The sequence below is a fragment of the Sinocyclocheilus rhinocerous genome, unplaced genomic scaffold (genome assembly GCF_001515625.1).
Source record: "Sinocyclocheilus rhinocerous isolate Xijiao unplaced genomic scaffold, SAMN03320098_v1.1 scaffold2277, whole genome shotgun sequence".
Taxonomy (NCBI): Eukaryota; Metazoa; Chordata; class Actinopteri; order Cypriniformes; family Cyprinidae; genus Sinocyclocheilus; species Sinocyclocheilus rhinocerous.
Window position 1 is genome coordinate 945,167 of NW_015642816.1, and position 23,886 is coordinate 969,052.

The 23,886-nt window shown below is 36.8% G+C and overlaps 1 protein-coding gene across 1 annotated transcript in view; it reads right to left on the reverse strand.

Moving 5' to 3' along the window:
* Positions 1-23,886, reverse strand: part of LOC107756536 (galactose-1-phosphate uridylyltransferase-like) — a 47,885-nt gene that overhangs the window by 4,814 nt on the left and 19,185 nt on the right. Inside the window, exon 2 of the mRNA XM_016573691.1 lies at positions 377-531. Within this exon, the coding sequence (XP_016429177.1) occupies positions 377-531 (155 nt within the window). The remainder of the gene's footprint in view (positions 1-376; positions 532-23,886) is intronic.

Genomic DNA, 23,886 nt, shown 5'->3' on the forward strand with positions numbered 1-23,886 from the left:
AATAATAATAATAATTATTATTATTATTATTATTGTTGTTGTTGTTGTTGTTGTTGTTGTTGTTGTTGTTGTTGTTGTTGTTGTTGTTGTTGTTGTTGTTGTTGTTGTTGTTGTTGTTGTTGTTGTTGTTGTTGTTGTTGTTGTTGTTGTTGTTGTTGTTGTTGTTGTTGTTGTTATTATTATTATTATTGTTGTTGTTGTTGTTGTTGTTGTTGTTGCTACAATGATTTTTTTTTCCCACTAATTCATTATTTTTCTATATTAATTGTCTTTAGGATAGGATCATTTATGTGAAAACTGGATAATGCTAAATGCCAAAGACTAGAACATGTTATTGTAAACACTGTCATTTTTGTACGTTTAGAAGAAAACATACCTGTTCAGGTGTAAGATCCCTCTGTTCATTCGCTAGCATCTCATATCCAACCATGAACTTGCGGATGGTTGCGGATCGCAGTAGAGGAGGATAGTAGTGAGCATGAAGCTGCCAGTGGCTCATGTCTTCCTTTAGATGACTTCCTGTCGGGGCCCCTGGAGAGCAGACCACAATTGTGACCACACATACTGTACTACAGTTGAACGATATTAAGAGAATCATCATATCTAGATTCAATTTAATTTAAAACTTTAAAGAACATATTCCCAAACCAATTTTCTTCCATAATGTGATGCTTTTTCAAATGGAACTAGATATTAAATGAAGAAAGAAAAAAAAAACCGTAGAGTGGGATTTTATCCGTCAAGAATGGATTAGATGGTGAAAAAGGGTAGTTACACCAGAATAGAGGCAGAATTGAAAACAAGTTTGCAGTGGATTGAGGAGGATGAAAATGTAGCTCAAGGAAACAATATTAACCTCTTTCTGCTGGGAATTAAGATATAACTTGTATTTAGAAATAGAAGTTCAAGTCATCCTCAAAAGCATTGATGCTGTATGTAGCATGCTACCATATTAGTAACTTTATTTATTTACCAACCTGTAATTATATATTATTATTGCTATAATCATTAATGGGTAACACTTTATTTTAAGACCAATTCTCACTATTAACTAGTTGCTTATTAGCATGCATATTACCAGCATATTGGCTGTTTATTAGTACTTATTAAGCACATATTAATGGCTTATTCTGCATGACCATATTCTAGATCCCTTAATCCACCCAACAGCTAAACTTAACAACTACCTTACTGTTTATAAGCAGCAAATTAGGAGTTTGTTGAGGGAAAACTTTTAGTTAATAATGAATATGTGTTCCCTATTCTAAAGTGTTACCCATTTAGGTTAGGGAGAGTTACCCCAAAAAATGAAAAATCATAATTAGCTCACTGCCATGTCATTTAAAACCTGTATTTTCTGCATTAAACAAAGAAAAAGAAAAGAAAAGAAAAAAAGAAAAGAAAAGAAAAGAAAAGAAAAGAAAAGAAAAGAAAAGAAAAGAAAAGAAAAGAAAAGAAAAGAAAAGAAAAGAAAAGAAAAGAAAAGAAAAGAAAAGAAAAGAAAAGAAAAGAAAAGAAAAGAAAAAAGAAAAGAAAAAAAAATCTGTCTCTGTGTGTTTTCGTCAATAATATTAAAGTCAATGGGGTTCAAAATAACAGTGGAGCCGACTGACTTTCATTGTATGTATAAAAACAGTTTATTTATTTTTTTAAACTATGTAAAAATGTCTGAATTACAAAGGATTATTTACAATAAAGAAAAGAAAAGAAAAGAAAAGAAAAGAAAAGAAAAAAGAAAAGAAAAGAAAAAAAAATCTGTCTCTGTGTGTTTTCGTCAATAATATTAAAGTCAATGGGGTTCAAAATAACAGTGGAGCCGACTGACTTTCATTGTATGTATAAAAACAGTTTATTTATTTTTTTAAACTATGTAAAAATGTCTGAATTACAAAGGATTATTTACAATAATAGTCTAAAACAATGGCTTAGATAACTGCCATTTTAGAGGTGGACCGAGTTTATAAAGACAAACGTTCAATTTCTGGAATAAGGCTGCGTGACGAATCATGCAAAATAAGGCCAAGAACATTTATTAAGAAAGTAATAGGTTCGAGTTTAATTTCACATTGACTTCAAGAATGATGTCAAGACCTCTACTGACTGATCTTTGTGAAGAAACGAAAGTTCAGTCATTCCCATTAAGACGTTAAGACGCAGCACGCGATGGCTCATTAAGTTTACTACGTGTTTCATTTTCAGCAACAGATCAGGCAGAGCAAAAAAATGCTTGCTATCCCGATGGAGGACATTCTCAAAACCCCTCAAAAAAGTCAAAAATGACTGGGTGCACGATTCGGCCCGATCAAATTGACTTGGCATCCATCTGTCTTACAAGCGAAAGAAGTGTCTGCGGCTACATCAAAGCTGAATATGCTGGACAGAGCAAACCGCAGCACTGGGCCTCAGCTAAAACCTTCATTAAAAACCCAGCCAACGTACAGTAACAGAGCCTGTGAACGTTTGGATGCCAGTGGCACGCGAGACATCTCTTGTAAGCTTTCATGGTGCATATTAAGTTATAAAATGGCTGTGAGAACCAGCGGTTTGGCTGTCCGCCCAGTCCCAGATCCCCCGCTCTTATCCCCATTGTAATGAATGAAAAGCGTATCATGCCAGTTAAATCAGATTCATCCTGACTGCTCCAGTGAAACGGCTGTTCATTTCCTTTGCTGACATTTTCTCCACTGCCTCATGCTGGCTGGATGTTACTGGGTTTGGATCAGGTCTCGCTTCCCAGCACTCACATGCTCACACGTCTCTTTCTGGCCCATTTTGGGTTTCTCCTCGATTTTGTTGACTTTCCTGGTTTACATTTGGCTCTCAGCTCTCAGGGGTTAGTTACTTCAATGCAGTGCGAAGGTATGTAGTGATCGCTGGCTAACAGCCATTTTTGTCCCGTGCCAGTGAAAATAATGTAAGGCTCAGATTCTCCAAATCTGTACTTATTGTAAACAGTCTGAACATGTAAAAACACTTGGCACAATGGCCAACAATATCAAGTTCGGTGATCTGAGCTCAATAAGACATTCCACGTCTATTTAACAATTACAGAGATGTCATCATTTCTAATAAAATTGTGAATGTTACATGGAATCTGCTTTGAACAAGACCTTCCTATAACAATATTAAAGGTGTTGTATGTAATTTTTTTGACTGTACTAAAGCATAAAAACACCATAATACATTTGCAGATATTTAGGAAACATGCTAAGTTCACATACTTGTTTCCTGAAAAACAACGCTAAAGCCAGTTATTCTACTTTGAAAATGTGCATTCTGTGTCGGAATGTCTGTTTTTGTTTTGGACTGTGTGATTCCGCCCACGTACAGTTTACCCAATAGTATTTCAACACCCCGGGTTGCCAGTTTGCAGAAAACACAGCATACTGCAGCCATGGTAGTGAGCAAACAAACTGGGTCAAAAGTTGCGGACTCTACCCAACCTAAAAAGCCTCGGCATCCATCTAAAAAGCTCAATGACCACAGGAATATTAAAACGCGGATAACTTTTACAGTGTAAGGTTTGTCGTCCTTCCATTGTCAGTTGTGCTGGTTTGTGTTGTGTGTCCTCAATCTGACAACCCGCGTGGGTATTGAGTCTGCGGAGGAGGGGGCGGGAGAAACAATATTTTCAATTTAGACTGCAGTACCCATTTCAACCACTAGTCATTATTACATACTGCACCTTTAAAATGCATGAATAATGCTGAATGTTAATAAACCATCCAACTGAAGGCTATGCGCTCAGGACAAGAAGTCTAATCCAATATCAATAAAAATTAATTAAAAGATACTGCAGAAAGATATGGCATGGAGTGGGAAACTGATCACATTGTTAGTATAAATTTTTTAATAAAGCAATAAAGTCATAATAATAATAAACACTAAATACTGTATAAATAATAGGGAAGACCAGGGTTAAATGTCACAGTGCTTACTCTTATATTTATTTATTTAAAAGCTACTGAACATTAATACCATTATTGACCAGAAAAATGCGGTTTAAGTAACTGACCCTGCAAATGGGGCATGTTGTCACACTATATGGGGTAAGGGGGTAAAAAGGTCAGCAATAAAACAATTATCGGCATATACGACAGCGTGTTCCAGTTCCTGCCAATATCCAGCAACTTCGCACAGCCATTGAAGAGGAGTGGACCAACATTCCACAGGCCACAATCAACAACCTGATCAACTCTATGCGAAGGAGATGTGCTGCACTGCGTGAGGCAAATGGTGGTCACACCAGATACTGACTGGTTTTCGGACCTCCCAATACAGTAAAACTGCACATTTCAGAGTGGCCTTTTATTGTGGCCAGCCTAAGACACACCTGTGCAATAATCATGCTGTCTAATCAGCATCTTGATATGCCACACATCTTGACCTGTGAGGTGGATGGATTATCTCAATGAATTCAATAAACGCTATATTTGTTTAAGTGAGAAAATAGAATGCTAGGTCTAAATGGATATTGTCAAGACATTTGATGTTTAACCCTACTTTGGATGTAGGCCTTTTGTGTACATAGAAAAAGTCTTAGATCTTTGAGTTCAGCTCATGAAAAATGGGGGCAAAAACAAAAGTGTTGCGTTTATAATTTTGTTCAGTGTATATATTGACCTCGTAATTTTTAAAATTATTGTTATTTTAATGTCTTAATTACTTTTGATATCTACACAGTACCTAATTTATGTATTATAGTATATGGGATTTATAGAATAACATACATGGCAACCTCATCTGACTTTTATGAAAAATAACCTTGTCCTCAGAACATAGTTCAAAATTTTGTTTAAAATCTCTCTCTCTATGAGATACCTGCCTGAATATATCCCAGTGTAGCTTTATTGTGTTTACAGCTATTAAAAATATATATGATGATACTGACATTTTTGTTTTCAGGTGAAAAGCCACACAAAAAATTTCCCTATCTGAACTCAGAGTCTGAAACAACATACAATACCACTGCTAGAGAAAACGTACGTTTGTGCAGTTGGATGTTTGACTCAACATATTAGTTACTAAAATATTAATTACTGACTTGTAGATCCTTCTAGCAACTTCCCTAAACTAGCCCTGTTTTTTTTCTACAATTCTTCTTTCTACAATTTAAAAGAAACACACACACACACACACACACACAAACACTACCTTCTCATAACCACCAATTAAAATCAAGGCTGAAGCACTACTAATTTGGGTTGCCTCATTAGCGGTGACAATAGTGCATCAAAACAGAGAAGTCTCTGCTATCTTCTTGCAAAGAAGATCAGAAGTTTGCCCTTAATAAAAATAAGACCAGTAAATACAGTGAATCTCAATTTCAGGCGAGTCCTCACACAAATCCTCAAATACATACACTACTTTTTAGCATTTGATAGTCCCAGCACCTATTTATTAAGCTAAATAAGTAATGTTATGCCTCACAGGAAAGAAAAAAATAATAAGTTTGGAATGACATGAAGGCCAGTAAATGATTACTATGCCTCTAGATCCTGAATTTAATACATCTTCAATTGACTATTTTTGCTTTAAAGGGGTCATATGATGTTGCTAAAAAGAACATTATTTTGTGTATTTGGTGTAATGAAATGTGTTTATGTGGTTTAAGGTTCAAAAAACACATTATTTTCCACATACTGTACATTGGGTGTCTTTAAACGAGGCGTTTTAGGAGGGCGTGGACTAGTCTTACCTTTCATTAAGAATATCTCTTTGGGTTTGAGACTTTAGTCTTTGCAACTTTAGGGATCTTATCTATTCACGAACAGCTTGTAACACTCCAAAGAGAAAGGAAAACTTGAAATCGCATCATATGACCCCTTTAACTGAATTATGTCCTTTCTATGATGAATAGGATTAGCTAAATAATACGGCAAGCTGAATTCAAGGTATGCTTTTAAAGCTTTTATTCAATTAAAGCCTTCACATTTCTTATCCACAAAGGTACGCTATGTTTACTTGTTTGGAAAGGCTGAAGCTATCTAATAATTCCCAATTTGCACCGCCGTGCAGAAATGGCCATAAAACAAACAAATTCCACGAGAGTAAAAGCAGGATTTCAGTGCTAAGAAGTTCCACTAGTTAGGGTGACTGGCTGGTAATTTTCTCTTTGCAGTCTGAATAATGTGCCATGACTTTTTATCCTGTTTCTCCACCTAAATATATGAACCCATAAAAGAGGCCTCCAACATCCTGATTAAATTATTCAATATGAAACGCATTTCATTTCTTGCTGAAAAAGAGGGGTTGTTTATTATATAAAGTGTGAATGATGCATAAATTAGAGATAGCTGTGGTCTGCAGTACGGCCCACACTTAAGCTCCAACAGCCTTGCGTGATGAAGCTAAAACCTGTTCAACATGCTAGATGTGTCTAAACAGACTGAAAGCCACCTGGTCAGACGCACTTGCTGATCTTGCAGACTTTTGCTCTTCTTGAATTCAATCAATATATGTTCATCTGCTATTACAGAGGATAATTATGAAATGCATACTAACGTCTCTGGTGGAGGTCAACATTCTTTGAGAAATTATCCCTACTGAAAAAATGTTGATAGCAAAAATACAAATGTTCCCAAAACATACCTGAATGAAGAAAAGGTTTGAAGTGGTTATTTAAGCTAGTTACAAGCTTAAAGGGATAGTACACCCAAATCATTTACTCATCCAAAGAAGATTTTGTTGTTGTTGTTTTTTTTGTTTGTTTTTTTGGTAACCAAACAGTAACCAAGCTGTTGACAGTAGCCGTTGATTTCCATAACATTGTTTTCTGTACTATGGAAGTCAATTTCTGTACTACGGAAGAATGTTACCAACATTCTTCAAAATATCTTATTTTGTGCTCAACAGAAGTAAGAAACTCATACAGGTTTGGAACAACATGAAGGTCACTAAATGATCATGACAAAATGTTAATTTTTGGGTGATTTATCACTTTAAGGCCTGTTCACACTAAACGTGTGTTCATGTTTACCACTGTTCGGCAAATTTTTGCATGCAAAATCCACATCATCAGGAACTTCACATACAGATGATGGATTTCACCAATGCAGATATGGCACCAGTTCAAGTTGGTCACGCCATCACGCGATTTCTTCATTGCACTGTTCTTCAACAGCAAGCTGTTTGGTTTGTGCATGAGTTGTGCTTCATTGCTACACTATTGACAATGAACAATGGACCTTTATGCCTATGAAATTTGGCCGAAATTAGCCGAAATTGAGGATGCAGGTGCTGGCGAGTAAGCATGATAGAAAACATAAAGCAAACATTGGGGGTGCAGAATCACACTGAGATAGGAATGTGAGAATTCATATGACTAATTGCAGCATAGACTAAAATACATATACATATAAAATACAAATACATATACTAAAATAATGACCCCATTACCTCAGGGGGCACATAACAAATATTGACAGAGAGGTCTGTCAAGGGAAAGACACAGGTTTATCAAGGGAAACCGTACAGTGGAAACTATATACCAGGTAGTTTCACATGTATGGGCACCTGGTACAGGGGGTGACAAAGGCATATAACACAAGTACTGAACCTGAAGACTCCTCCGCTGAGTCTGAATGCCACAGGGTGCTGGAGGAACTCAACCAGGGTTCACCCTTCAGAGGTAACTACACTGGAAGAAGATATAGCGCACGTATCCACAAACCAGAGGAATGGAGCCGCAAACGAGACACAGAGCCAGTCCTCCCACAAATTACTCGTTCAATCCCAACACACGGGAGGAAACCGGTTCAACCCGGAGATTATAGAATCTCATGAAGGTATAGGTGTCGCCCAGAACATAACCAGGCCAGGGTCTCAGGATAATGTGAGAGTCAACTGGCCCAAACACAAGGCACAATTTGTTGACCAAAAATGCCTGCAGGTCCCCAACCCTTTTGATGGAAGTGAGCGCGACCAAGAGCACTTCAAAGACATGACCTTGACCTTAACTGAATCAAGTGGCTAAAAGGAGGCTCTCCGAAGTCCTGCAAGAACCACAGAGAGATCCCAAGAGGGAATGAGGCATGATCTAGGAGGATTTAATCTCCTCACGCCCATCAAGAACCTGATGATCAGGTCATGCTTCCCCAAGGATCTTCCATGCATTGCATCGTGATGTGCCAATAATGGAGGGGGACAGCCTCCACTCCAACTTGTAGGAAGCGAAGAACACCAATCAATGAACAGACTCCTCTTCAGAGCTTAAGCCTGCCTATTAGAGGGGGCTCTAACCTGAGTTATAGTATCTATCACAGCCTGTTACAAGCCAGTGAAATCTGCCATGCCTTGTCTAGAGGCCAAATGTGCAGGTTCCAGAGATTGGGATGCGGGTGCCAGATGGTGCCCCCCGAATCGACTCCAAATCAGCTGAACCACCTGTGGAAGGAGTCTTGATTCTCCAGGGAGGGTAAGCTGTCGTGAGAGTGCATCGGCTGCTGGGTTGAGCTCCCCTGGAACATGAACAGCATGCAGAGATTTGAGCCACATCTGACTCCAAAGAAGGAGATGGTGGGCGAGTTGCGACATGGGACAAGAGCGTACTCCCCATTGATGGTTGATGTATGCAGTGTTGTCCGTCTGGATGAGTACATGCTTGCCTTTTCAACAGCAAATGAATCCAGTGAAGGGCCAGCGTCCTGGAGGCATCTGTTTTAACATCGATATGCCTCGACACTTGCTCCAAGGGCACCCCTGTTGGAACAGCATGCAGAGATTTGAGCCATATCTGACTCCAAAGAAGGAGATGGTGGGCGAGTTGCGACATGGGACAAGAGCAACTCCCCATTGATGGTTGATGTATGCAGTGTTGTCCGTCTGGATGAGTACATGCTTGCCTTTTCAACAGCAAATGAATCCAGTGAAGGGCCAGCGTCCTGGAGGCATCTGTTTTAACATCGATATGCCTCGACACTTGCTCCAAGGGCACCCCTGTTGTAGCAAAGCAAGGTCTGTCCAAGGGCTGAAAAGATGACAACAAACCGAGGAAATAATCACCTGATGTGTGCTGTGGTGCCATGCCCATCTCGGGACTTGGCTGTGCAGCCAATGCTGAAGCAGTCTCATATGTAGCAATCCGAGCAGCGCTACTGTAGCTGTGGTTGCCATTTGCCCCAGGAGCCTCTGAAATTGTTTTAGAGGAACCACTGTTTTCCCCCTGAATGAATTCAGGCAGTTCAGCACTGACTGGACACGCTCACTTGTGACAGGGACAGTCCAAAGGGGATGACCTTGTACTGATACGCCCGACCATCGAAAGCAAAGTGGAGAAATGGTCTGAGTTGAGGCAGTATCGAGACAAGTGTCCTTCAGGTGGATCGCTGAAAACCAATCCCTGTGTTGAGCACAAGAAAGAATGCTCAACTGCATCAACATCTTAAACGGAAGCCTGTGAAGGGACTGATTCAAGACTCGTAGATCCAGGATTGGTCATAACCCACTGGCGTTCTTGGTGTTTTAAGCCCCTGGCCCTCCCCCGGCGAAGAAGCCCAGATGTTACCGGCCCCAGAAAAATAGCAGTCCCTTCCATCTCTAGGTTGCCCATCTTAGAGACGCTTTGCGGCTTTCTTAGAGGACTTAGCGGTGCCCTGAGAGGTGGGCTGTGCCCTCTTCCTGTAGGAAGCTCGACACCCAAATTGAAGAGTTTCCTCCATCGATTCTGGGTGGGGTGGGGCAGGTGTCGATGCTGCAGGGGGGCAAAGAATCCAGCTTGGGAGATGGGGGCATCGAAAGCAAACTTTGTTGGCATCCTGCATCTCAGCCAGGTTCAGCCAGGAATAGCACTCCTCCATCAGCTTACAGGCCTTGGACGGGAGCTACGGATGATTCCTTCAAGTGACAGCATTTTGCAGGCACAACTGCACCGCAACTGCACGCTCCAACTGGGGAAAGTCCACATACCCCTTGGCTCCCCCACCATCGAGGGTAGTGAGGAGGGAAGAGATCAAACATTACCGGGGGGTGTAGGGCGCCTTCCATGTTTTAGTGAACTCACCTCCAGCTCACCTGTTTTTCAAAAAGACAGTAACACAAATCGCATTCGAAAACATTTACGTTGGTGTGAACAGCTCATCTAGGCAACATACTTGTTTTATTAAGCAGATTTTACATATATTTACAAAAGTAAAGCAAATAAACCCAAGAAATTCAGAATTAGAAGGTGACATCAACGAGAGCAGCTCGTTACAGTGAAAGTCACCATGCTGCTAACACACAACAGAGCTGTGCACTAATTAGCCTGCTAACGCTACCTCACTGGCTCATCAGAACGCCTTTGTGCCTTCAGTGACAAAAATATATATTTTTTCTTTACCCAAACTAATGAGCTCCATTGGAAACGGAACAACAAGCACGGGACGCCATGTGTAATGGCGTCCCTTATTAAATATGACTTTCCCCTCTTCTAAACACAAAATGAAAGTCGAGATCTCCTAAAACTAAAACACTTGAAAGTGAAGCTTGAATATTTCAGCTGCAGAACAGGATTTTATTTCCTATGTTGGCTGTTGGAATGAAATATGACCTGGACAGGTTGCACACATCACTTTTTGTCATTTTCTGACTGGGTTTTCTATTACGGAGAGGAGAGAAACATATTATACTCCCAGTGAAATCCTCAGCTCTCTGTAGGAGGTGCTGAACAATCCTTGAGTCCATCTGGGCCCATTGAACCTCCTGTCCATCAGATACTAGGGGTGCGTCCGAAATCGCATACTGCTTAGTAGGTACTACATTTGAATTTGAACGTACTTCTCGACCGTTAAAAAAGTACGTTCTATATAGTATGAAATGCTACGGAATTCGGGCGGAAGTAGTAGGTCATCCGGGTACTTCTCGCCTACTGTTTTTCGAATACTATGAATTCGGACATACTACTCGCCTCGCATACTGTTTTTCGCCTACTATATAGTATGGAAGTATGCGATTTCGGACGCAGCTTAGATGTTCCTCACACACTGCTAGCATCAGGTGGTCAGGACAGCTGGACTTTAATTAAGAGCTACCACTGCTGAAATCTTCTGTGCGCATATGAACAAGAACTTTTACAGATGCATAATTTTACATAATTAACAACTAGATTTATATTTTTGGAAGAAATTATACATGGCAGGTAGTGATATGTGATTATTAGGGAGTGTGTGTTAATTGTTTTGTTTTTTTATTGTATTTAATTGTTTTAACCTGTTGCTATGTGGTTGCTAAGGTGTTCTGAGTGTCTTTTAACCCATTGTTATGTGGCTTGCAGGGTATATATATATATATATATAATTTTTCCCCCCTTTTTTCACTTTTTGCTTTTCAGTGGCTAAGGTTTTCTAAATGGCTTTTAAGCCTGCTGTTGCTATGTGGTTTCCAACATGGTAATGCTGCATCCTAATTCGCCTACTTATACTATGTCCTAAAAGTATGTACCCTTTTTGTGAAAGAAAAAAAAACACTTTTGAGAATGTTTCAGTATAGTACAGTAGGCAAGCTTTGGGACACACTACTTGACCTCTCTGTTGCTTAGTTACGTACATTTAAACTGCGCAGTCAATCATCTTGTCACAGTTAACATCATCCACATTTAGTTTAATTTAATTTCCTACCGTACTGGAGAGAAATGAAGAGGCACATTGATCTGCCAGTCGCGGGTCTATCATGCAGAGAACTCTCCTCATGTGTTTGCATAACGATACATTTAAAAGTTAAAGACCAAATGTATCTTTATAAAAGTTCATAATGTTGTTGCAGATTAAATATACCACAGGTAACATTATTATTATTATTATGTATCACATAAACTCTTTGCTCTACCTGCCCATCAGTCTCGCATATTATTTTTTTTAAATTTGTGTTAGTAGTTTTAATCGAATCCTCTTCCAACGCGTAATGGGTTGTGGGCAATATTTGCCATTGGAGTGTGCACGGATCTGCACTTCAAATTTCTACCGGAAATAGTAAACCAACTGGGTACCTTTGGAATACTCATTTCACATACTATGATTTGGGACATACTAATTCTAATTCGAATACTATTTAGGATGGATAGTATGCAAACTAGGATGCAGCATAAGTGTTTGTTTGTTTGTTTTACTTGTGGTTGCCAGGGTATTGCTATTCTGTTGTTAAGACATTTGAATAAGTGTTATTTTTTATACCCATTGCTATGGTGTTACTAAAGATTCTAAGTGGCTTTTATCCTGTTGCTATGTGGTTGCCAGGTTATTGCTATGCGATTGCTAAGTGTTTTTTAATCTGTTGCTATGCTGGGGTTCTCTGAGTGTTTTCAGTACATTGCTTTGTGGTTGTGAGGATGTTCTAGGTGGTTGGTTGAGTGCTGCTAAGATGTTGCTACCCTGCTGAAAAAAAAAAAAGAAATAAAATAAAATAAAATAATTCCCAAATACATAAATAAATGCCTCGTTGAATGCTGTAATTGGTTGTTTTTATTAAGAGTAACACAATAATATAACACATTACTTTGAAAGTAACTCTCCCCAACACTGACTCCAATTGTTTCCGTCAACATACATTTATGTAACTTGTCTGTTTATATATGTAACTGTTTCTGTTTCTCTAATAATTGTGAAAATGAGACATTGCAAATATTTTTCATTCCCACTCATGTGTCTCGTGAAGCACATTGTTAATGAAGCCTGAATGTCAAGCAGAATTCCTCCAGTCATTCGTTTCCCATGTTCTGTCGGCTCCTCCCGGCCCCTGTGAAGGGAAGCACTAAGAGCCAAACTTCTGTTCAGCCGTATCCTCCTCTCACACTCACTTCTGTAATCTGCTCTCAGCTCCAATTCAGACTCAACATCTTCACTGAAAGGCACCATGGAGAGATGCCATTTTTAGTTGAGCGTATGGCACATCAATGAACGAATGTGAGCCTTATAATATGACACAATAAACGCAGATTATTAATAGAGATATGAGCCCTACAGTATGTGGGTGATGCTTCAGTTAGGAGCACATCTCTTCTCTGAGGATCATTTTAAAAAGGAAAAGTTTTAAATTGTACATTATAATATATTTAAATAATCCTTTTTTTTTAATTTGCCAGGATTTCTCTATATTGGGCTTTTCCCCTACAAAGACCTTTTCAATCCAATATTATATTTATAAAAGTGTTAAAATAAAGAAGACTGTATTTGCATTTTTCCATACAAAATATATTTATATTATATATTTTAATATTTATTTGAATATTATATTTATTAAAATATTGATGAATACTTTGTTTAATATTTTTAATATTTTTTCTTTTTACTTTCTTTTTTGCTATTATTTATTATACGATTTTATGAACATATATAATATTATAAGATAACATAAAATATACAACAATTATAAAAATAAACAAATAAAACAAAATAATAAAATACAAACATGGTATTATTTATGTGTGATATTTATACTATTTATAAAATATAGTATTAAATGTATTAAATATTATTTTTAACTTTAATCAAGATTCCACTTGAAGGTTAATCAAGGTCATGATCAAATCTTTAGTCCAGGAGAGGTGATAAACGTTTTAATAGATTAAAGATAATTTTAGGAACTTTTAAATTTCAAGTAGTCAAGGATGTTACTAGATTGAAGAATCACCAATGAAACGATGGAACTCTAGTGTGCACAAATGCATTAGTAAAAGATATATGAGTCATTGAGCTCAATTTGGCAGAAACATTATGAAGGCAGATTCATGGTGACAAACATAATTCAGACAGAAGCAAAGTAGAGTGGGATTTAATATCTGGATGAATTACATATCAGTCTCAGATGAACAGAAACACTTAAATGTTTCAGAGCTCAAACCTGCAGCCTGGCCCGGTGTTTTAAATGTTTCTCTGATAGAATAGACCTAATATCTGTGTAAGAATGATTTAATATGCCTGGCTGCTTATTCAGACAAGCCTGACCATGGCATATTAGGGATGATGCCATCCCTTTCATGAGGATAATTCATTTGTCGGGTATGAAATGGCCTGTGGATCCGAACGACGGAGGATAAGAGGCATGAGGTTATGGTGGGAACTAAAGCGACCCTCTTCTGAAGATTTACTTCACCAGAGATTCAAAGAAGCAACTTTATTACAGAATAGAACTGAACACACTTAAACTAGGCTGCACCACATAGTGTGTACTAAACACTAGGCCTTCAAGACAAATAATTCTTTGAAAGTTTCAAACTAGCTGTTTCTCTGACAGAAAAAAAAACTGGCGTTGATCTGACAATCTCTGATGAGATTCATTCTCAGAAATTGACTAGTTTCTATACTGATGGAAAGGCTTTGACAGCTTCTGCAGATGGTGTCTACGCTGTTGAGAGACCAACCGTTAAGGCCAAGTACACACTACAGGAAAGAAGGTCAGAGTCCTGCATGCATTTAAACACTCAGTTTCTTGTTCTCTGTCATGTTGACAACCTTATGGTGCACACAACAACCCTCAGAGCTATGCTGGGGTTCTCTGAGTGTTTTCAGTACATTGCTTTGTGGTTGTGAGGATGTTCTAGGTGGTTGGTTGAGTGCTGCTAAGATGTTGCTACCCTGCTGAAAAAAAAAAATAAAAAAAATAAAATAATTCCCAAATACATAAATAAATGCCTCGTTGAATGCTGTAATTGGTTGTTTTTATTAAGAGTAACACAATAATATAACACATTACTTTGAAAGTAACTCTCCCCAACACTGACTCCAATTGTTTCCGTCAACATACATTTATGTAACTTGTCTGTTTATATATGTAACTGTTTCTGTTTCTCTAATAATTGTGAAAATGAGACATTGCAAATATTTTTCATTCCCACTCATGTGTCTCGTGAAGCACATTGTTAATGAAGCCTGAATGTCAAGCAGAATTCCTCCAGTCATTCGTTTCCCATGTTCTGTCGGCTCCTCCCGGCCCCTGTGAAGGGAAGCACTAAGAGCCAAACTTCTGTTCAGCCGTATCCTCCTCTCACACTCACTTCTGTAATCTGCTCTCAGCTCCAATTCAGACTCAACATCTTCACTGAAAGGCACCATGGAGAGATGCCATTTTCAGTTGAGCGTATGGCACATCAATGAACGAATGTGAGCCTTATAATATGACACAATAAACGCAGATTATTAATAGAGATATGAGCCCTACAGTATGTGGGTGATGCTTCAGTTAGGAGCACATCTCTTCTCTGAGGATCATTTTAAAAAGGAAAAGTTTTAAATTGTACATTAAAATATATTTAAATAATCCTTTTTTTTTTATTTGCCAGGATTTCTCTATATTGGGCTTTTCCCCTACAAAGACCTTTTCAATCCAATATTATATTTATAAAAGTGTTAAAATAAAGAAGACTGTATTTGCATTTTTCCATACAAAATATATTTATATTATATATTTTAATATTTATTTGAATATTATATTTATTAAAATATTGATGAATACTTTTAGTTTAATATTTTTAATATTTTTTCTTTTTACTTTCTTTTTTGCTATTATTTATTATACGATTTTATGAACATATATAATATTATAAGATAACATAAAATATACAACAATTATAAAAATAAACAAATAAAACAAAATAATAAAATACAAACATGGTATTATTTATGTGTGATATTTATACTATTTATAAAATATAGTATTAAATGTATTAAATATTATTTTTAACTTTAATCAAGATTCCACTTGAAGGTTAATCAAGGTCATGATCAAATCTTTAGTCCAGGAGAGGTGATAAACGTTTTAATAGATTAAAGATAATTTTAGGAACTTTTAAATTTCAAGTAGTCAAGGATGTTACTAGATTGAAGAATCACCAATGAAACGATGGAACTCTAGTGTGCACAAATGCATTAGTAAAAGATATATGAGTCATTGAGCTCAATTTGGCAGAAACATTATGAAGGCAGATTCATGGTGACAAACATAATTCAGACAGAAGCAAAGTAGAGTGGGATTTAATATCTGGATGAATTACATATCAGTCTCAGATGAACAGAAACACTTAAATGTTTCAGAGCTCAAACCTGCAGCCTGGCCCGGTGTTTTAAATGTTTCTCTGATAGAATAGACCTAATATCTGTGTAAGAATGATTTAATATGCCTGGCTGCTTATTCAGACAAGCCTGACCATGGCATATTAGGGATGATGCCATCCCTTTCATGAGGATAATTCATTTGTCGGGTATGAAATGGCCTGTGGATCCGAACGACGGAGGATAAGAGGCATGAGGTTATGGTGGGAACTAAAGCGACCCTCTTCTGAAGATTTACTTCACCAGAGATTCAAAGAAGCAACTTTATTACAGAATAGAACTGAACACACTTAAACTAGGCTGCACCACATAGTGTGTACTAAACACTAGGCCTTCAAGACAAATAATTCTTTGAAAGTTTCAAACTAGCTGTTTCTCTGACAGAAAAAAAAACTGGCGTTGATCTGACAATCTCTGATGAGATTCATTCTCAGAAATTGACTAGTTTCTATACTGATGGAAAGGCTTTGACAGCTTCTGCAGATGGTGTCTACGCTGTTGAGAGACCAACCGTTAAGGCCAAGTACACACTACAGGAAAGAAGGTCAGAGTCCTGCATGCATTTAAACACTCAGTTTCTTGTTCTCTGTCATGTTGACAACCTTATGGTGCACACAACAACCCTCAGATGTACGTCAAATACAAGGTCATTCTCATCACCAACTGCAGCTAAGATCAATTAGTCATCAAACAGACTTTGCCAACAAACAAGGTGGAGTATAAGCAAAGAAATTTAGAAAAAGGGCCAACAAATTTAGTACATATATAACACTGTAAAAAAATTACTGTAATTTTAATGGTAAAAAAATGCTGTACTTTATGGTGAAAAACTTAATGTACTTTTTCATCATTTGTGGTATAGTGAGGGAATCAGTAACAAATCAGTAATGATTCACTTATTGAGTCTGATTATTAAGCATTAATTTACAAATGAATCAAGGCTCATGACTTGACTCATTAAAAAGAACTAGTTCATAAGTAATTTGTTCACTAATTGGACATCATGGCTTGTGCCGGGTTGGTTCTTGCGTGCGGTAAGACAATATCTGACAAAACCACATATGGACACAAAGTCCTCCCAAAGTAAACTACAATTTTAATTAACTAACACTATTATTTTTGCCACATTTATCACCACTTTAGTCACAGTCTGGAGCCCTGCTTTGACTTGGCCACATTATTTGTTGACCAAGACCAGTCATTTACAAAATCTAAATTACTTCACACTCTTCAACATATCCTCAAAATGTTTCTTTGAGGAGACAATGCTTAAAAATATGCCATCAGTCTATAATGTCACTGAAAACAGTGTCTCTACATCTAGTACCTTTTCTACCTCCCAGTGAGATTAATTTTCAAATGCAACTAGTGACACATGAAGTTACTCACTGCATATTGAAGGAGAGGCTTTGACAACTTGTGTAGGTGGTTCTACACTGCTGATAGGTAAAACAATAGGGAGAGATAGAGAGAGAGAGAGTGATATAACCATGTGTTTGAACAAAAATCATTGTAGTTGGCAACACTCAAATATTCAACAAATATTGAATATTTAACATTCATAGTGCTCACCGAGCAAATGAGCTTATCTTTTTATTATTTTTATTAAATTCCACCTCTTAATACTGACACATACTTTTGAACCATATTATTGTTGCCTTACATCCAATTTCAAGTCAATATAAATTGCTTGACATCATGTTTAGACAATGTTGTGGGTTTACACTTTGCAAAACGTTTGCAAGTACATACTTTTTTATCATTACAAGTATATCAAAAAATGATTCCTTTTTTTGACACACTGAAAAATGTAATTCGATCAGATACAGCAGAAATTGAATTTACCACATTTAAAAAGGTGTCACAATTTGAATCTCAAAAGTATTTTTGCTGCTGACACAAATGTAACAAGATCCAAGATTGGTTTACAGTTTAAATACAGCCAACAAACTCAGTGTGAGAGCAGAATCTAAGGCTAAGACTGAAATATTTTAAAACAAATACTTCATACTTAAGAAGTTATTTCCTTGAAGTTTATAATAATGTTAAACCAGGTCCCCCTCCCCCCATTGTTTTTCTTTTTCTTTTCTTTTTTCTTGGAACTTAACTAAGAATCAATAGCTACAATTCCCCTGCATTTTGTTCACAGTACAATCAATAAGGCACTTGTCCATCTGTTGGCAATGATTGTGTTTGGTCTTTCAAGTGTAATATCAATACTACAATACAGTTCTGAATTCATCATAAGGGCTTTTAGAAAATGAAAAGTTTTACATGCTTATTTAACAAATTCTTAAACCCTTTCACTAACCCCAAAATATCTTAAATAATATGCCCAAAAAAATATTGTTGGCAATGCTACAAAATAGTATTGTTTGATTGTAATAACCAGTGTTGAGGGTAATGCATTACAAGTAATGCAAATTACGTAATCAGATTACTTTTTTTTCGAGTAACTAGTAAAGTAGCGCATTGCTTTTTAATTTACAAGGAAATATCTGAGTTACTTTTTCAAATAAGTAATGTCAGTTACTTTGTTTTCCCATGTATTGACTGACAGCTCTCCTGTCCCCAAGTTGAGAGAAATCGGGAGTAAGTGCAGAGGCGTTGTGTGCGCTGTGTGAACATGATGTTACTGTAGTTCTAGACTAAACGTGAACATGCATTTACTCATCTCACTTGCACAGAAACCAGTTGAGAATCACTGATCCAGCAGAGCTTGACTATCTGTCTGGTTAGCAGACACATGAGAAAGGTCCTCTCCATCTTTCTCCAGCGCTCTAAAGGTTATCTGATGTCACGGGATGTTCTCTTATCTGTCATCAGAGCGTTTGTCCTTGACTCCAGAGGGTTTCATTTATTTGTATGACCTCCATAGTCCACAGATCGAAGCGCTTAAGGCATTCACAGCCAAATCCACAAAAATAAGACATCTCTTTCAAGCTGACAATCTTCTGTACATCTCAAATGTCTGTTTCACTCTTGAAAAACTTTTAAAGTAAATCTATAAATGCTGACTGCTTGTTTCTTAACAACACCATACCTGGTAGATTCAGAAAAAAATCAATTCGGCCCAGAAATCCAACACCTTTTTAGCAAAGATCACCCACAAATGTCTGCGTACACCAGCCACGGCAATTATATCTGCTCATCTCACTCGTCTTCAAATCCAAAGTCCACCTTTTAAAACTTCTATTGCTTTGCTCTGCAGTTGTTTAATGGACTGTCTCTTCTGATTTCACAGGCTCCATTACTGCCATTAAAATAATTGCAAAGCTCGACTACACGCTCCTTTTGTTAAGAAGCAGGAGAGGGATTTGACAGACGACTGCTTCTCGCAATTATCAGCTGGAAATTAAAATTCACGTCGCTGATATCGCAGGAACAATTGTGGAAATGTTCTGTAGGACCGAACCTGGCACTTCATGTGTATTTCTGTGATTTTATATTTTATTTATTTCTGTTGGGATTGAGAATGAGGAGGAGGTTTAAGGGGGAGTGTGAGAAATCACTGAGCTGGAGAATAAAATCAGAAAGCATGACGATTTCATTAAATTAGGTTCTTAAAGATGAAGGAACGGGAGGAGAGATGATGTAGGGTCTCACTATTGGCCGCTCTCGTGTGGCCCTTCAGCGTGTTATCACACATTGCATCTGACTTCAATTAAGCTCGCGAGTAGCAGACCAAAATCTAATTTAGTCTTATATCTTGCAGTATTTGAGGGAATTAATGTATTATCAGATCTGTAATCTATTATCTGATCACTGCTTGCTTTGGGGCAATTAACAGGTGGTGCCAAATCCGACCTGAATAAACGACAACAGTATAAAATCTATAGGTGTGGGTGGCATGATTAAAATCTTCTATCACAAAATGTGTATGTGATATGTGTAGAGGTATAGAGTATAACACGATACAATTATTATTATTATTATTATTTATTTATTTTTGCTGGAAATTTAACAAAATATCAGTAATACTTAAAGCCTTTATATATAATGCATTACATAATAATAATAATAATAATAATAATAAAAACATGACAAATTCATCGTCAAATTCATTCTTCATTTATTAATTTCTTTAGGAAGCTGATGCCAAAAGTTAAATTAAGTGCAACGTGATCTCACGAGAATTTGTATGTATTTTACTTAAAATGTAGTTCTACAAAACATACATTTACTTGCGTTTGCATAGACACTGAAATGTACAATACTGACATATTTACAGCATCTAAAATGTAAATTATTTACATATGAACAACTTTACAGTCTTACAAATGAATCCTTATGAATACTGAAATCACTGCATTAACATTTTATTATATTGTATTCAGTTGTCATTTCAGTCCTTGGTAATGCAACTGAAGCAATCAATCAACTATGGGTGGCAAGGCACTGTCAAAAGATCTCCGGGATAAAGTTGTGGACAGGCACAAGTCAGGAGATGAATACAAAAACATTTCCAAGGATTTATCAATGCCTAGAAGCGCAGTGAAGTCTGTTATTAAGAAGTGGAAGGTCACTCCAAACTGGATGAAAGAGCCGGAGGAAACTGCTCAGAGAGGCGACCAAGAGCCGACAGCAACTCTGAAGCAGCTGCAGGAATTTATGTCAAAGAGTGATCATCGTGTGCATGTGACAACAATATCACAAATTCTACACAAATGTGGCTAACAGCAACTCTGAAGCAGCTGCAGGAATTTATGTCAAAGGGTGATCATCGTGTGCATGTGACAACAATATCACAAATTCTACACAAATGTGGCTTGTATGGGAGAGTTGCAAGAAAAAATCCACTTCTCAAGAAAGGCCACATGCAGTAAGACTGAGCTTTGCCAAAACACACCTTGAAGATTCTGAGGCAGATGAGCCTAAAATTGAATTATTTGGCCTCAACACCAAACGATATGTCTGGCAGAAATCCAATACAGCTCCGCATCCAAATAACAGCATTCCTGCAGTAAAGCATGGAGGCGGTGATATCCTGTTCTGGGGAGTTTCTCTTGTCAGGATAGAAGGAAAAATGGACGGGGCAAAATACCATCGAATTCTTGAGGAAAATCTGCTGCTAAAAGAAAAACTAAAAGAAGAAGAAAAAGAAGAAGCAGTAGTAGCAGTGGATCGGGATAAAAATCTGGATAATATTTTCAGCGATTAACAACCTGCATTCTGCTTCACGTCACACAAACCTACTGTATTCTGCCAGAGAGGACTGCGAATGCAACCATCATCATTTGGACTACTTTTGGTACTGCTTCTGACATTTTTGCAATAAATAAATTATTGTGATCGCACTTGTCTGTCTGTCATGTTTTCTTTATACTGTACATATTTAAAGAAATAGTCATGGTTAGGTTAAGAGGTAGGAATGGGATTAGCATCTCAAAATATATTTTTAATGCTATATTTTTACTAAAATGGTCATTTCTGCATTCTTCGGTCTATTACGTTTTATATCTTTTTATATTCACTATAAAATGGCTAGGTTTAGGTTTGGGGTGTGCTAAAGGGTCTAAAAATCTAAATCGCTTATCAATAAAATGTTCAAAATCCATTGAAAAAAATATTTTGTTTGTAAATATTTTACGATTTTTAGCTATAAATAACATTGTAATTTTATGTTTTAAACATCAAAATTGTAAGTTTCAGCATCAATCAAAATGTACAAAATATACCTGTTGTGCTTGTAAATGTTCCGTAGTAATACCTACGTATAAACAATGAGATAATGTACAGAATGTGAAAAAAATAAGGTGCTTTTTGAACATTAAAGCTAACATATTCTATTACACCCAATACACAAAATAATCATCTTTGAAAATAACGTCATATGACCCCTTTAAAGGCTTCAATTAAGTTTTATTTATTTATTTATTTTCAAGTGGTAATGAAAGGTACTTGTGCTTCATTCATCAATTTTATTAATTTGTTTAGAAAGCTGATGGACCAAATGCCAAAAGTTAAATTAATTAATATGAATATTGTATAGAATATTATATTAATATTAATTCAACACCTAAAAGTTAGAAAATATATATTCTAGAATAGAATATATATTTCTCTGTTATGTTTTAGATATAGTAATAAATTAAAGGGGGAATTTCATCTTGTAAAAATATGTTATAATGGGTTTCCAAATCCTTTAATAATTCTGAACTGATCCCTTCATTAAAAAAAAAATAATAATAATAAAAATAAATAAATAAATAAATATCAGATATCCACACTGAACTTTTAGACGAGTGGACTTCCAAGTTTTGGGCAGGTTAAAATCCAACCACAAAAAGCTTTAAATATTTGACATTGTTATGTCAATTTCTGTCAGCAAAGTGATTAAAATACTTTACAAATATAAGGGACTGCACAGGATTTGATTCGCATGATGAAATACTCGAGGTACCAGCAAAAGACAAGCATTATTAATATATGACATTATAAAGCAGATTTAAAGATGTTCTACATCTGTGAATGTAGAGGACATGCAGTTGGACCCATGCTAAATGACAGTTAGGAATCATTTGAAAAAAAAAATACATTAACGTTCAATTCATCATGTTTAAGTTATCCACATGATGAATTGTTCTGCATATGCGTCCTGTAAATGGTCATAAATATCGCTGAACAAACAATATTCATTTATATTTAATGACTGATCGCAGTTTATGAATCTCGGCTTGAGTTTCTCAAAGAACGGTGCCATTTTATACACTTTGCACAAGTGAAATTTTGATAAATATTTATACAAAATCCATCAAGCAAAAGTCAAATTTAAGAGATTCAAAATACACATGAGCATTATAAAGAAAAACAAAACAAATCCAATTCACAGAGAAATTAATAATCTTGTCTGCATTATTCAACCAACATATACAGTATAAAAAGCAAAGGCGACAACTGTATGATACATGACTGAATAATTGAAAGCTGGCTGGGTTTATTAATTGAGTTATAAATCAGATTTTATAATGCTCTCTAGGCCACGGGCAGTGCTGAGTAAGGCTTTTTTACTGCGAGACTTGTTGGCTGTGAGCGAGGGCAGTTTTCACGTGTTGATATTGGACGGGATGGTCATACGGCACTCTGCAGCACACCTCTGGCCAACAGAAAATCGGGTCAAGAGCTCAAGTCCAGTGTCACTGCCATCATAAGCACATTTTTTCCACTCATATATCCTCTGACAACCCCATCAAAAGTTCTTAAAAATCCCTCACTAGGCCTTATTAAAAAGTCATAAAGAGTCGAGACTGGTGGGTTTGAAATAAATGAATAAACCTAGACTTTCTTACGACTGGTGCAGCCCATGGAAAAAAACGCACTACCATGTGTAAGTCTACAGGAATTTTTACGTTTATTTGTTAACCCAGCACACTGAAAACGATTTACTTTGAAACTATTTTCTCTCAGAAATTGCTAGTAAATTACAAAAATAATTACAAAGAAATGCCAAGTAACACATTATGACAGGGGTCTTCAATGTTTTTCAGGGTACGGACCACTTAGGCGACAAAGACATGGAGCAGGGACCCCCGATACAAAATGTGTCAAGCAGAGCTACATATTAAGCGTTCAGCCTTCTATATTAATAGAAACTAACCATATTATGATTAAGAATAAATGATGTATATTATGTTAAAGTAATGTAGCTGTATGTGAATGTAAACAGTCTGCAAAGTTGTAAAGCTGAAGCTGCATCATAAATTAAGCGTTAGCGTTAGTTCTGGCAGGTCACGTGAGTCAAGCTTGCATCAGCTGATTCTCAGCTGATCACATCTACCTATAGGAATACGACACCTATCGCGGCATTCCTATATAAGCTCTATTCAGTATTATTCAGCAGCTTTTCAGCTTGCTCAGGAGCAAATTA